At 38.6% G+C, this 16,761-nt stretch overlaps 1 protein-coding gene across 2 annotated transcripts in view; it reads left to right on the forward strand.

Annotated features, from left to right (window-relative positions):
• macrod2 (mono-ADP ribosylhydrolase 2) overlaps positions 1–16,761 on the forward strand; it is a 790,103-nt gene that overhangs the window by 482,608 nt on the left and 290,734 nt on the right. For both annotated transcript variants that reach the window (XM_051651963.1, XM_051651964.1), the window contains exon 6: positions 10,544–10,665. In XM_051651963.1, the coding sequence (XP_051507923.1) occupies positions 10,544–10,665 (122 nt within the window). The remainder of the gene's footprint in view (positions 1–10,543; positions 10,666–16,761) is intronic.

A 16,761-nucleotide genomic window follows, 5' to 3' on the forward strand; every position in this document is an offset into this window, starting at 1 on the left:
AAAATGTTATTGCAATTACATGTTAATGAGACAGAGATACTGCAATCACCAAAGAAAGTGCTCCTTCACAGGGTTCATTTAGAGGTCAGCACTCAGAAACGCAACCATATAGAGAGAGGGGGAAAAAAACACATCCCACAAACAGAACCGTAAAGAAACAATCACAAGGATCGCTCAGAATAATGGCTCTTTGCCCCTATCCTCACTGGTGAGTGTTGGTCAGTCTAGCTGACTAAATATCTTGAATTGTGAGTTATACGACCACCTCAGTGCCTCAAAAGGGAGATTATAGCAGATAAGTCAAATGAAAATGCTTGGGGGAAAAAAGCTACGGGTTATAATTGTCATTTTATCTCCATGGCATAGTGGACTGACTTAAAAAAAAAAAAAGTATAGTGAATGACCTGCCAATAACCCTGAACACATGGTTACTGGCATAACAGACCTCTATAGCTTCAAAGGTTATCGGTCTATCTCAGGGTTTTTCCTGGGTCAAAAATGGTCTTCGGTGGTGGCTGACGTAAATGATCATCCAGGTCCTCGAATTGGTTTATTATATAATTGCATTTAAATAATATGTATCATGATTACTTAATTGTGTTACATTGGACATGAGTTATTTTTCACCATCTAAGTAAATTGAACCTTTTGAATTCAATACAGATTTTTTTTTTTTGTTTTGTTTAAGGTGCTATGTGAAATCTAATTAAACTTATAGAATTATGGTGTTAATTAAATTAAGTTATTTTTTAGTAAGACTAGCTACATTGATCTAACCACAGCAATGAGGAGCCTTCCATGATCTTACCTATGCTTATGGCATTGCACTGTAAATATAAGGGCAAATGCAAAGGGGGATTTAAAGTCTGGACCTCCAAGACTTATAAACAAGTTATGGACAAAATTTTCCTCCTGATATTAGTAAATAAACTGGCCTTGTTGCTGTTTCAGAAATTACTAAAGATTACTTAAATAATTAAGAACCTGATAAAAGGAAAACATTATCTGTTATCGAGTAGGAAACAAACATTTTCACTAGAACAGTCCCAACTTTTTAAAATGTTCTGCTCATGGGAACAGTCAGAATGTTATGTTTTCCTGAGCTTAGTTATAATATATATATATCACATGAGCAAGTGCGATATGGCCCTACATCAGCACAGCATGGCCGTAGGTAATCACAGCAGTGCTGAATTTGGGCCATATGGCATGATTGTGAGTGTGATATTGCTTATGTACAACAGTTCAATGAAAAAACAATGTGGGAAATTGTTTTTTTTTTTTTTTTTGAAAAACTGTGTACGGAACTATTCACTTACGCCACGGATCAGAATGTGTCGTTGCTTGTTCAAACCAAATAATGTGTCCAAGCCTCTGTTAATATGTCAAAAATGTCACTTTAGAACTAGTATCACGGCTTGTGCTGTTATTGGAGAAACAAGGATGTGTGTGTGTGTGTGTGTGTGTGAGAGAGAGAGAGAGAGAGAGAGAGAGAGATGGAGCGTGTGCAATCACCTGTTGCCACTCCCAAGCAGAGATGCTGTAGTGTGTTAGTCAGCTTTCTAAAGATAATATCATTTTGGTGAAATGTATCCTATTTTCTCTGTGGAAAAATAGCCATCCAAGCTGGGGTATTCCTCCCTATTCTGCAGTAGCCAGTGCGCAAGAGTCATTCATTATAGAAACCGCAATCTACTCCACCATTTTGAACCGTATGTCCTCTCCAATGTGGAAACTCCGGTAAGAGGTAAGCGCCTTGAGTTTGTGTAATTTATCAGTCTGTTTTGTGCTGATGAATGAAAACACTGACTGATGCTGACTCACTGCACGTCACTTGAACTGGCTCATATTACACAAAAATGGTCTTTTGCCACCACCTAGCTCTTGTATATATATATGAAAATATTTATTTTGCTGAAAATTATTTATTAAAAATAGGATCCTCAACACATTTAGAAACTTTTAACTACAACTGCCACAGTTGTAATAAAAAAGTCTAATAGATTTTGCCTAATCATGATCATTTTTAGTAAGGGTGAAAATGTGTTTTTGAAAAAACTTTATTTTGACTCATGTCAAGCCCTTGCACGAGTGGTTCTGTGATGGCTTGTGCGAGTCACGCTGCTCAAAACGCACATCTCAGATGAGAAGCATATTTAGCACTTATGAAGCACCACAAGCAAGATGAATATCATAAATTTTGTTTTCGATGGCCTGAAATTTAACTTGGGTGGCCGGCAAAACATTTTCAATGCAGGAAAAATCATGTATTTTTTTTTTTATTGTTTGGATTGCTACACTCTCTAATACTGGACAATGACAAAGGTTTACACACTAACGCCCTGTTTGCACTGACGCTGTCAATGCACTAGCTTATTTGGCGTGTTAAGATTCATAGATTACTGTACATTATTTCTTGCTTCACACTACATTTTTCCTAACACTTCAGCAATGAAGTCAATTGTATAGTATTTTCCATTTGCAGTTACAAATCAAAATCAGCCATTTCCGATTTGCAAATGAATTGCTCATTTGAGTCTATTCTCTTCAATGAATCAGTCAAGCGGTATAGTAATGGTCTGAATCGATTGAAGATTCAGTCTAAATCACTGAGACTGCAAATCATATGAATAACAGATTTCCTAATACATATGTTTATGATGCGACTTAAACAGATAATTAATTTCTGATATTGTTGTTTTGGCTAGTAGAATCTCTGAATGGCTGGTAACTTTTGTGGCCAAATTGGCTGGTAAGTGAAAAAGTTCAAATTTCCAACCTTGCGGTCAGTGACTTGCAGTGGCACAGTGACCAGTTGTTAGACCTTTTACTCTTAAAATAATACTTGAGCTTTGTGAAAGTGTCCAACTCATCCCATTCTTATCTAATTGCATTTTATGCACATGCATCTTCTAAAAATGATCTGCCTCTCAATGGAGAGAGCTGTGGTTGGTATGAGTAAAAATCTACATTGAGATGAAGGGAAACATCACATGTCAGTCATTGTTGTTGTTTTTTAATGTTCATTCCAAACATACATATTATCCTGGGTTCTGTTTGTTGTCAGGTAAATGCAAGAACATAGGAATAGACCACCATAAAACATCTCCTTGCATCAACAGAGTGTGAAACATTTGCATGTATTTATTTCTGAGCTAGCCAAGCAGGAATAGTGGTAATCTTTTGTCAACATGCCCTCATTCATGCATGTGTAAAAGTAATGATTGTTTCCTTGTGTTTTAATCTAGCCATTGTCTAATCTTATAGTCATGCTGATTTTTTCCCCAGCCTTTTGTACTGTTGTAATGTTAGTTGTATCTCATTTTATAGTACATGTAAGGCAGGTGCATGCTAATGCTGAATCATTATTTGAAGCCTGTTTTTATTTCCTCTGTATTTCCACTTGCATCTGTGCTCCATTTTTTTCTTCTCAATCCCAGACCAAGAACTTAATTGCTCAAAGCGAAGTATGCACAATTTTCTGAACGTGTGGAAGAAAAAACAAAAAAAACAAAAAAAAAAAAAAAACAAGTTTACTCTTGTTTATTTATATATGTGCACACAATCACACACAATACAGGCATAGCTATAGTTTCATGAATTTATAAATGGTCTGTTCTGGTTCTCCATCCTCTAATTGAAGGGTTGTTGCTCTAGTGGTCTGGAGGTTCATGTATTATGCATAGAAAACAACTGGGTGCGGGTTACATTATGGTCCCATCAGGCTAGTCGGGAGCAGTCCTGCTGGTCTGGGGAGAGATGATATTTCATATAGCTACAACCTCATTAAGGGGCAACACTAACAGCCAGAACACGCACACATACACACCTTGGACGGCATGCTGTTTAAGCAACATTGCTGATGTTGCTATGACCCAAGAGATCATCACTGCAGGCATTGTCCTGTCTCATTGTCATTACATGATATAAGTGCTGTAATTCTTGAAACAGCATGTGGCACAGTGGACTGGGTGAAGCAAACTTAAATTATATGTATAAATTTCGGCGGAAAGTCATGCAGATCTCAGGAGAGTGCACTCACAACCTTCATTGCTTACTGATATTGTCTATCCATACATATCCACTGGTTTTGAGTGAGTGGAGCCAAGTAGGCATTTTCCATTCATTCTCTATGGAAGCCCAGTGACAGGTTCACACAGGGGAATTGTGTGGTTCACAGCAGAGTGGAGCATGTTGCAAAAAGTTGAGAAAATATAAACTTCATCCAAATTAGAGGCAAAAAATGCCTGGTGGCAGCCAATCGCTGTGAGCTAAATGCAGTGATGTCTGTCAAAATCTGCCAGTAGTTTCATCTTTACATATTACAACAGTATATTTAATTCAGATTTTAAGTGCAGTTTGCAACACTTATCTTGCAACTATGACTGTTAACAAAAGTTTGTTAAATTGACACCATATATATACTATGGGCATTCGGAAATGAGGTTTGCAAGTTTAAAACTGTAATTGTGCATTTAAATTATTATTGTATTTACCCTGTACTGAAAGCAGTTATAGACAATACACTCTGACAGTACACGGCAGATCTCTAGAATTTTTAGTGGATTTCTCTCAGGCCAGTAGATCAGGCTATGTTTACTCCAGTTTTAGAGTGTTAAATATGGATATGTTCACACACAATTTTAATAAACCAAGTGACTCTCTTAAATTTTCAGTGGTCATTTGTCACTTGAGTTCAACTGTGCTGTATGAAAGGAACCACAGTGGACTATATATGTATATGCAGTGCATTCAGAAAGTATTCAGACCCCTTCATTTATTTAACATTGTTATGTTGCAGCCTTATGCTAAAATGCTTTAAACAAAAAAAAAAAAAAAAAAAAAAACATCTGTCTATACTCCATATCCCATAATGACAAAGCAAAAACTAGTTTTTTGATAACTTTGCTCATTTATTAAAAATAAAAAACTTAAATATCACATTGACATAAGTATTCAGACATTTTGCTATGATGCTTGAAATTTAGCTCAGGTGCATGCCATTTATCTGGATCATCTTTGAGATGTTTCTACACTTTGATTGGAGTCCACCTGTGGCAAATTCAATTGATTGGACATGATTTGGAAAGGCACACACCTGTCTATATAAGCTCTCACAGCTGAAAATGTATATCAGAGCAAAAACCAAGCCATGAGGTTGCAGGAACTGACTGCAGAGCTCAGAGACAGGATTGTGTCGAGGCACAGATATGGGGAAGGCCACAATTTATTTTTATTTATTTTTTCTGCATTGAAGGTTCCCAAGAACACAGTGGCCCCCAATTGTTAAATGGAACAAGTTTGGAACAACCAGGACTCTTCCTAGAGCCGGCCACCCAGCCAAACTGAGCAATCAGGGAGAAGGGCCGTGGTAAAAGAGGTGACCAAGAACCTGATGGTCACTCTGGTCATGTGTGGAGATGGGAGAAACTTGCAGAAGGAAAACCATCACTGCAGTACTCCACCAATCTAGGCTTTATGGCTGAGTGGCCAGATGGAAACCTCTCCTCAGTGCAAGACACAAAAAAAAGGAAAGCTGAGTGAAGCAAAATACAGAGATATCCTTAATGATAAACCTGGTCCAGAGCACTCAGGACCTCAGGCTGGGCCAAAGGTTCACCTTCCAACAAGAAAATGACCCCAATCACACAGCCAAGACAATGCAAGAGTGGTTTAGAGACAACTCTGTGAATGTCCTTTGAGTGGCCCAGCCAGAACCCAGACTTGAACTCAATCGAACATCGCTGGAGAGACATGAAAATGGCTGTCCACCGACTGTTCCCAACCAACCTGACAGAGCTTGAGAGGATATGCAGAGAAGAATGGCAGAAAATCCCCAAATCCAGGTGTGCAATGCTTGTCGTATCATACCCAAAAAGACTTGAGGCTGTAATCACTGCCAAATGTGCTTCAACTAAGTACTGAGTTAAGGGTCTGAATACTTATGTCAATGTGACATTTCAGGTTTTTTTATTTATTTATTTATTTATTTTATAAATTGCAAAGTTATCAAAATCTGTTTTTTACTTTGTCATTATGCGGTATGGAATGTAGAATGATGTGAAGAAAAAAACAAAAAAAACAATTTAAAGCATTTTTGCACAAGGCTGCAACATAACACAATGTGAAAAAAATGAAGGGGTCTGAATACTTTCTGAATGTACTATATATATATATATATATATATATATACAGGTGCATCTCAATAAATTAGAATGTCGTGGAAAAGTTCATTTATTTCAGTAATTCAACTCAAATTGTGAAACTCATGTATTAAATAAATTCAGTGCACACAGACTGAAGTAGTTTAAGTCTTTGGTTCTTTTAATTGTGATGATTTTGGCTCACATTTAACAAAATCTGTTAACAAAAAATAGAAAAACTATTTATATATATATATATATATATATATATATATACACACTATATTGCCAAAAGTATTCGCTCACCCATCCAAATAATTGAATTCAGGTGTTCCAATCACTTCCATGGCCACAGGTGTATTAAATGAAGCACCTAGGCATGCAGACTGCTTCTACAAACATTTGTGAAAGAATGGGCCGCTCTCCCATTCAGTCAACTGTCAGTGGTATTATAACAAAGTGGAAGCGATTGGGAATGACAGCAACTCAGCCACGAAGTGGTAGGCCACGTAAAATGACAGAGCGGGGTCAGCGGATGCTGAGGCACATAGTGCGCAGATGTCGCCAACTTTCTGCAGAGTCAATCGCTACAGACCTCCAAAGTTCATGTGGCCTTCAGATTAGCTCAAGAACAATGCGTAGAGAGCTTCATGGAGTGGGTTTCCATAGCCGAACAGCTGCATTCAACCCATACATCACCAAGTGCAATGCAAAGCGTCGGATGCAGTGGTGTAAAGCACGCCGCCACTGGACTCTAGAGCAGTGGAGACGCGTTCTCTGGAGTGATGAATCACGCTTCTCCATCTGGCAATCTGATGGACGAGTCTGGGTTTGGTGGTTGCCAGGAGAACGGTACTTGTCTGACTGCATTGTGCCAACTGTGAAGTTTGGTGGAGGGGGGATTATGGTGTGGGGTTGTTTTTCAGGAGCTGGGCTTGGCCCCTTAGTTCCAGTGAAAGGAACTCTGAATGCTTCAGCATACCAAGAGATTTTGGACAATTCCATGCTCCCAACTTTGTGGGAACAGTTTGGGGATGGCCCCTTCCTGTTCCAACATGACTGCGCACCAGTGCACAAAGCAAGGTCCATAAAGACATGGATGAGCGAGTTTGGTGTGGAAGAACTTGACTGGCCTGCACAGAGTCCTGACCTCAACCCGATAGAGCACCTTTGGGATGAATTAGAGCGAAGACTGCAAGCCAGGCCTTCTCGTCCAACATCAGTGTCTGACCTCACAAATGTGCTTCTGGAAGAATGGTCAAAAAGTCCCATAAACACACTCCTAAACCTTGTGGAAAGCCTTCCCGGAAGAGTTGAAGCTGTTATAGCTGCAAAGGGTGGGTCGACGTCATATTAAACCCTATGGATTAAGAATGGGATGTCACTTAAGTTCATATGCGTCTAAAGGCAGATGAGCGAATACTTTTGGCAATATAGTGTATGTGTATATATATATATATATATATATATATATATATATATATATATATATATATATATATTGGCAATTAAAGGTTAATTTCCCAAACCTATTGCTTTTTAAATTGCAATTAGTGTCTGTGTATAAATAGTTAATGAGTTTGATAGCTCTCACGTGGATGCACTGAGCAGGCTAGATACTGAGCCATGGGGAGCAGAAAAGAACTGTCAAAAGACCTGCGTAACAAGGTAAAGGAACTTTATAAAGATGGAAAAGGATATAAAAAGATATCCAAAGCCTTGAAAATGCCAGTAAGTACTGTTCAATCACTTATTAAGAAGTGGAAAATTTGGGGATCTCTTGATACCAAGCCAAGGTTAGGTAGACCAAGAAAGATTTCAGCCACAACTGCCAGAAGAATTGTTCGGGATACAAAGAAAAACCCACAGGTAACCTCAGGAGAAATACAGTATAGTTGTTTCAAGGAGCACAATACGACGATACTTGAACAAAAATGAGCTTCATGGTCGAGTTGCCAGAAAGAAGCCAATGCCACAAAAAAGCCCAGTTATAATATGCCCGACAACACCTTGACATGCCTCACAGCTTCTGGCACACTAATTTGGAGTGACGAGACCAAAATAGAGCTTTATGGTTACAACCATAAGCCCTGTGTTTGGAGTGGGGTCAACAAGTATTGTGCTCCTTGAAACAACCACACTGTCTTTTTCCAGAGGTTACCTGTGGGTTTTTCTTTTTATCCCGAACAGTTCTTCTGGCAGTTGTGGCTGAAATCTAAATATCAGTGACTTTTGCACATTAATCATTGCTCTTCACAATCACGAAAGTAAATGATTTATGGTTTCAAAATGGCGAATTACTCTGAAAGGTGAGGAGTTTGGATCCCTGTTTTGTTTTTTTTTTGTTTTTTTTCATACATTTATTTATTTTGTGGAATTTGATAATTTTCCACAGCACACCTGACAATAGTGTGCCACGGCACATTGGTTGGGAAACACTGGTATAGTATATAAACACTTGATTGGAATCGTTTATTACATACCGTGATGCCACTTGAAGTCTTTCTGGTGTTTTTCAGTCGTGTATGATATTTACTTCAGTCACTGTCACTATGGCTACAGGTGTTATTGAAGGCTATCAGGGAATGGAAAGGGGAATATACTTGTTCATACAGACAGTATAGAGCCAGTATAAGGTTGTCTGTCTCAAACACTGACTGTGTGAATTTAGTCTATTTGTAATAGAAGTTCAACAAAACAAAGCATAAGTGTGTATGTCATATGGGGAACATTAAATTAATGATGCATGCCTTATCAATCTTTAATTAGGTCATAAAGTGGGATATACAAATTTGGAGCTTTAAGGCTACCAAATGAATAGCCCTAAGTTATGGATTTTATTCAATTAAACATTATTTGTGTCTCTGATTCAAAAGCTTTTCATGCATCTTCCTTAGAAATGTCTAGTTTCAGTACTAGTAGCTTTGAGAAATATTTCTGTCTGTGTACCCCTGAAACCCAGCACGTCACTTGTGAATTGAAAAGAAAAATGGTGGGAATACATCAATAATTGACAAAGCTTTTATTCATAAGAAACAGAATTATACATTGAGAAAAGCACTCAGCTTTAATCACCCCACACCCCCAGCTCTCATTTGCCAAAACACTAAAGATAGAAATCTTTTGCTAAATAATGCAAACACTCTCCTCATTCCAGGTCCTCTCTGTACACAGACTTTAACTGAACAGACACATACAGGAAAGAGCAATTTATGTATGTGACAATCTCTGTACATTCACTATGTCAGCATTAACAGCTGATTATTTTTTTTATTTTTTTTTGATGTGTTTTTATTGTGTTCTATGAAGTACTGTCTACTGGCATCTCCAGACCCACTTCTTTAGCTACTTACTTCCTTGAATAAAGAAAATGAATGAAGTTGTAAACAAAATAATTTATTTTCATTGCCAACATGAGAGCTGAGGCTAACTGCAAAAATGGCTAACATCATTTGTTTAACAAAAGCACCAGCGAAAATAAAAACAAGCACTGAACTGAGTAGGTCATTCCTATTTTTCGCCTGTAGAAATGCTGGTAAAATCCTGTGCCCTTTTCTCAAATGCAGTATAATAATAAATAGCATTCTGTAAAGTTGGTTTGTTGACTGTCTGCAGTAAAATGCTGACTAAAAAAGAAGCGACAGTCTCTGTGAAGATAGCCTAGCAAATCGGCCTGTTTATTGTTATTAATTGCCCACTGCCACCCACCTTCCAGGGCCTGGAGGAGTCGGGCAGGAAGGGCTACATTATTTCTCTTTCAGACTCATGCTCAACTTCCCTGACTCCCCTGTCATCACTCCAATGATTTAATTAAACCAGCCTGCTTCCCACCTCAGACCAGCCTTGGCGCTGTCTGACATCCTAGCGCATTACTATGCAAAGGCATAAAGAGGGCAGCTACAAGCAGATATGAATGTATGAATAGATAGGATAAAAGGATGATGGGGTAATTGATTTTCTATCTGCTCTGCCTTTTCATTAACTGCATAAATGTACTTGAATTTGGACAAATTAGCCCATTTGATCCATTGTTGGTTCTCGGTATTGTTGGTTGACTCTTGTTTTCGTAGCGTGATAAGATTTCAGAAAAAAAAATTAAAAAACACTGTTTGTACCCAGTAGGATTGCAAATGTGTGGATGCTTTCCCATGATCCACAGAGTTTGAAAAGGTTCTATTTGTCATTCTTTTGTTGTACTTGCCTTTGGAGATGTGACAAGAAGCTTTGTTTTATATTTGTTTGTCTTTTGGGATTTGTCCCTGTGTTAAGCAGCATCACAGTTTTAATTGAAAATTCATGTCTGCCACAGTGGCACATATTTACGTTATGAATTATGATACAGAGCTTTACATTTTTGACAGTGCACATAGACAAACTGCTTTTTTCTCTCTCTCTTCCAGATGTGATCCACACTGTTGGCCCAGTCGCCAGAGGAAATGTTGGCCAGTCCCAGAGAGATGACCTCGAATCATGCTACAGAAACTCCCTCAAGCTGGTGAAGGACAATAACTTGAGATCTGTGGTGAGTATTAAAACCTACAAGACAGTCTTTTTAAATGGTTTACTCCAGTGGTCAGGCTTCTTTGTGGCAGTTCTTTTTTTAAATTTGGAAGACAGCAACATAACATACAGTTTTAAAGAAAAGAAAATACAGTTAAATATTTTAAGCAGAGTGTCAAATTTAACCTCAATGGTGTTGCCGTTGTACAAGCTCCTTTGTTTACACATTGGGTTGGTTGGTTGGTTGGATGGATGGATGGATGGATGGATGGAGTGGACGAATTGGATGGATGTCTGGATTTGACGGGTGGATGGACGGATGGATTTGACAAGATGGATGGATGGACGGACAGACAGACAGATGGATGAACGGATGGAGTGGATGAAATGGATGGAGGTTTGGATTTGATGGATGGATGGAGTGGATGGATGGATGGATGGATGGATGAACGGACGGACGGACAGATGAACGGATGGAGTGGATGAAATGGATGGAGGTTTGGATTTGATGGATGGATGGAGTGGATGGATGGATGGATGAACGGACGGACGGACAGATGCATGGATGGAGTGGATGAATTGGATGGAGGTTTGGATTTGATGGATGGATGGACAAATGGATGATGGACAGATGGATGGATGAATGGATGGTTGGTTGGTTTGTTGGATTGAACTCACTTTTTGTAATTTGAGGCAGATCTAGAAAATGATCTTGAAACAAATTCATATTTGGGTTGAGAGATTTTTGACACTACAGCTTATGGCAAAATTAGAAGTTCCTAGTGCATTGCACCAACTTCATAACAAAAGGCTTGGATCAGAACACCTTCAGTGGTAGTTCTATTTATTGAAGGCAACTGCTGATTTTGACAAACATTTTTTCATAGTTTAGTATCAGGTATTAGTATACATAATTTAGTATTTAGTATCAGTATTGTTACAAGCTGCAAGACATTTCCTAATAAGTCGTTTAAGAATATTTATTTTTATTTATTTATTTATTGTAATTATTGGTGGATGTGACAAAGGTGTTTAGTTTGGTCACTATTCTGCAAAGAACCACATATCCAGAAAGTTGTAAATTTGCCATAGAACAGCTGGAATGGATAGGACTAATTTTTTCCATGCCGCAAGTATATTCAGATTGTTTCTCAGCTCAGTAAATTATCAGACAAGCTCGGGCTTTAATGAAGCTGGCCAAAGACCAGCAGCTTTGGACTGGGAAGACGTGGAGTCTGATCCAGCTGCTGGCTCTATCTCCACCATCTGGTGCACATGAGTTATGGATCTGCTTCAACCCACGATATCCACAACTAGAGGGGCCATGCAGAAGACCAACCAATCAGCTTCCACAGCTATACCAGTAGAGGCCCCTATAAAGATCTCTCACATTTAGCCATGATGAGACTGTCTTTGTGGAACAAATCGCTAACTCCAGCACTTGATGAAGCACTTTAATCTCACCGTGAGGATGAGCTGATCTGCCTTCATCATCATTACAAGGGTAGAATTCTGAAGTTAAAATTCCATTACTTGACAAATGTGAATTCACTACTGGCTGCAAGAAATGCAGTTGCAGTGCCACAAGTCCAGAAGGGTCATGCCCATTCAAACTGGAGCTCAGATTTTCAAGTGGTTTGTGAATGCAACTTCCAAAAATGTGCTTGTGTATTTGATAATTAAATTGCTTGATTATTAGTGCAAAAGTTTTTTTTTTATTTTTTTTTTTTTTAAGATTGGTTGAAAGCATGCATTCACATATCTGAAACTGGTCAGTCCAATCGAGACACACTTCAGCAGATCATCTGCTTTAAATTGACAGTTCTGTTACCTGCCCTTATTTTGCTTCACACTCGTATTACATTTTTTCTGTTTTTTTTTCTTTGCTCTTATCATTTCTTAACCTGCCTAAGACACAAAGTGAGCCATGACTGCTCCCTAAAAAAAAAAAAAAAAAAAAGAAAAAAAAAAAAGGCACATGACACACCTGCACGAGTCACTGGGAGTTAAATGATAATAAGTGATTTTGTTTACTCTGTTATCTATTGGCATACACAGACCTTCACGGCTTCAGCCCGCATAGAAGGTCATGAATGTGGTTGGGGGCTTTGGGATATATACTTACTTCTATAGCAAAGCCCAGTGATTCTTACAGGCCTCATTATGTAGAACAGAATCCAGGAAAGGGGCCGTACATCCTCGTTCTGTATTTTTTCCTGTAAGCAGTGTTGTTACAGGACCTACTTTCTTACATGCACATTCCACACATTAATTTAGCTTCCCTCTTTTATTTATTCAATAATTCATATATTGACGTGAAACAGGGCTTTGTTTTTTAATCTGAAGCAGTGGGTCGTGTTTAGACAGCTGCTACAGATTATTGCTGAACCTCTGAGAAAACGTTGTGGACCTGTGATTGACTGGACTGTGTCTGATGAGTTCTGTCGTCACGCTCGGGTGCTTTAGTATACTCTCACATTTACCATATGTTGAATAAAGTGAAATTATTAAATTCCCCCATTTTTATGGCCTGTGCCAGTGGCTCTTCCGTGGCTGATTTATGGCTGGGGTTCCAGACCACTTACCTAGTAGATTAGTCCTAAACTCACTGGGAAACAATGGGTTGCTCTGGCCTAGAAAAAAATAGAGAGAAGTTTTCTAGAAGAAAAACGGCTCCCCTAGTGGGATCCCAGAGCATTGCAACAGTTATTTTTGTCCATTAATTCTCACATTTCAGAAAATGAGGCAGTATTAGAACCAGATCTTGAGATAATTTGCATTGCTATATCCTCAAAAGACTTGGATCAGAACACCTTCAGTTGTAATGCTGTATTTTGAGGGCATCTGCTGTATTTGACAATTTTTTTTATAGTTTAATATCAGTCAATTATTGTTACTAAACCTGCAAAGATGTTTCCAATAAAATTGAAATTGTATGATTTCAATTACATCTCAAATGGTGTAATTTCTGTGGCACTATAGCATCCCTAAATAGAACTGCAAAAAAATAAAAATAAAATATGCTTGCTTTCAAACAGGTTACCTGAACACACACCCTATAAGCCATTGCCTGGAAAAAAAAGATTGTCCTGCCCTAAAGTCAAGCGACTGGTTGAGACAATGTTGCTTTGTCAGGCTATGTGGGATGCTCAAACAAACAGCAATGTTTTCATAGTGCAACAGAGGCAGTGATTACACTTTTTTGGGAAGTCAACCTACAAATGGCTTACTTAAATTTGTCTGCATGATAAGCTTTGATATTTGAAGGTTTTTTTTTTTTTTTTTTTTTTTTTTTATCGAAAAAAATACACTATCTTTAACTTCAAAAAAAGAATATACATTGTTTATTTGTAATCTTTGTGAATTACAGTAAAACATAGATAAAATGCCTTGTTTTTCCTTTAGTTGTTATGTTATATCATACATATCACTATGAATATCTCGAGACAGGTGTGTTATCTGCAGGAAAGGTTAGAAGGTAATCATTGATGCACTTGTCGCTTGCCAACAAACGCTCTCACAGATTGGGATGAGTAATGTTGTACTGGAAGCGATAGTTTAGGGCACATTAGTTTAGCATGACACCTCTGTTTGCTCTGTGTAGCTGAATAAAGGATGAGCTTCATCTTCAAAAATGACGAGCTCTCTGAGCCAAGACAAAGTGCTTAACCTCCAGAATGTGGTTTAACGCTTTTTGGACCAGGAGCAAGTGGAGGAGGACTCTCACTCTTTGTCTCTGTCGGTTCTGGTGTTTTCCATATTGGGGTAAACCAAGGATAAAGGTTGTATGGATGGGATTTTAATGTGTACTCAATCCCAGGTATAGCAGAAAATATCATTAGCTCAGCGTCAAAGCAATTAAAGTCAATGGAAAGTTCCCCAGCATGATAGAAAAAAAAAACAACAAAAAAAAAAAAACATTTTGTACATACTTAGCTGTACTTTAGGGACAAAGTATATCTAGCCTTTTAGGCACAGGGTTAAGGTCTGGGTTAGGCATAGTTTATAGTAATTGCAATAAGCTTTTATTAAAGCAATAGGAGTCTACGGCACGTCCCCATTTCGATAGCTAAAGAAAAGTGTGTGTGTGAGAGAGAATGTGATTCACATACAGCACATCCGGTCACACTGTCCCATGTGAACCCCGGATACACACTCCCACTCTTGTACTCTGCTCATATCTGTGAGCAATCTGTCACATACCCTTGGAGGCGCATTGGAGCCGTGTGTGACTGCGGCCTGGTCTGAGGACATCAGCAGAGCTAACCGCACTCCAGAATGCCAGTCTGGGGAATAGTGGGGACTGTGGCTCTGGAGAAGTGCATTTACCATGCACCCATGAAGCCACAAAGTGCTCTGAGGCGCTGAGAACTGATGATTTACGGTGGCCCATGTCTTGATTGGATGCCTAGAAAAAAAGGCCTCTGCTGAATTACACCGGTAGCAGAAGTTACTCAAATGGACGGCATTGTGGTAAAATGAAAGTGATGAAAATGAGTCGAGATAATAAAACAGTCCACATTGCCTGGATGGGCAGAGTCCTGCTCTAGCGCTCTGTCAGTTTTTGTGGGAACCAAGAGACATGAAATGCATGACACTTGCTGTGGTGTATTTTTGGGAAGGAGTAGAGGTTTTTTATAATGTTGTTAATGAGAAACAGCTTGAGAACAGTTGTGAAGACCAGATAGGGAATGAAGAGGAACCATCCAGAAGCCCAGAGACTCAGGCAGTGTTGCTGATACAGCAATCACACGTTGCGATTAACCAGGGTGTTAATTGTCAGATTTGTTTTTTTTTTCAGCCCATAGCACCTAAATCACTAGTGAAGGAACCTGCCTACGGAACACTTTGAGCAACTGAGAGCTGATGAGTCTTTTTTTAATGTGCAAAACTACATATTTTTATAATCTACTAATCGGTAGGTTGCCTAAACAACCAATTGACTAATCTGTCTTTAGGAAGCGCTGCATAATTAGGCTAGTTTTGAGTTCACTTGACCCCAATCGGAAGTATTTCTTAGACGGTGTTTACATAAGATGCGCTCTGGCGTTAATAACCAACTAGATAGTACTTAGCGTAATGAAATATAATGCTAGGTCTTATGGCACATTTTTAACTTGATATAGTATCGCTTGATTCGGGACACTCTAAAAACCGTGCATGACACCATATAGCATCTGTCTCAATATTTATGACTCTTGCAGCAGTACTTTAAAGGGGATCCATTTAAACATGCACCTTGTCTGAAAGATAATATTGGATGCCTGAAGAAACTGTTGGTGGTTAAGTCTCTTCATTAGCCATGCCAGCCTTTTCCCATTCCCACCAAGTCATTCCTGCATGAGGACACACCATCTGGTAGCCATTCCCCTCTCCAAGGTGATTATTTTTTTTTCCAGAACTCACGTCATACCCCCCAGTCCTGACCTTTTACAAAGAGAAATAACCAAGTTTACCTAAAATGTCATCATTATCTCAATTTGAATAGATTTTTTTTTTCTTTCTTTTACTTACTATATGGCATTGATGTAAGTTATTAAATCACCTACCTTCTTTTTTGCTTGAAAGAATAATTTAGGGAAACAAGTGATGTAAAAACAGAATATCCTATGTACCTCAAGCAATTTTAATGTACAGCTCATAGTCCCATGAGAAACAAACCTTCATATTCTAAGACCATAGGGAACTGTGAGTAGGTGCTTTCTGTATTGCTATGTCATTGTGATGTTTTGGTAGATACTGTAAGCATTAAACAAACTCCTGGGCGGTCTCCTGTCATTTTGGACAGTTACAAATCTCCAGACAGCATTTACTGGCCTCCCTCTTCCCGGACTGAAGTGTTTTGGAATCATAGCACTAGCTTACTTTGTGATTGTCTCAAAACCGCAAATTGTTGATTGAAATACTAAAAGCCAAGCAGAATGAGTGATGGATGGTATTGTGTGGTTAGATTGAATGTCCAGTTTCTGGAGCAGCACACACCCATGCAGACAGTGTTTCTAGTTGTTCTTTCTTTTATTTGGGTGGGTTTCTACCCTTAAAATCCAAATACTGAAACTGAGAAAATGGCTTCAAAGTTTTCTAGTTCTAATGTGGATTTTGAAGTTACTGCAATTTT

This window comes from Myxocyprinus asiaticus, chromosome 23 (assembly GCF_019703515.2).
Source record: "Myxocyprinus asiaticus isolate MX2 ecotype Aquarium Trade chromosome 23, UBuf_Myxa_2, whole genome shotgun sequence".
NCBI classification, from domain to species: Eukaryota; Metazoa; Chordata; class Actinopteri; order Cypriniformes; family Catostomidae; genus Myxocyprinus; species Myxocyprinus asiaticus.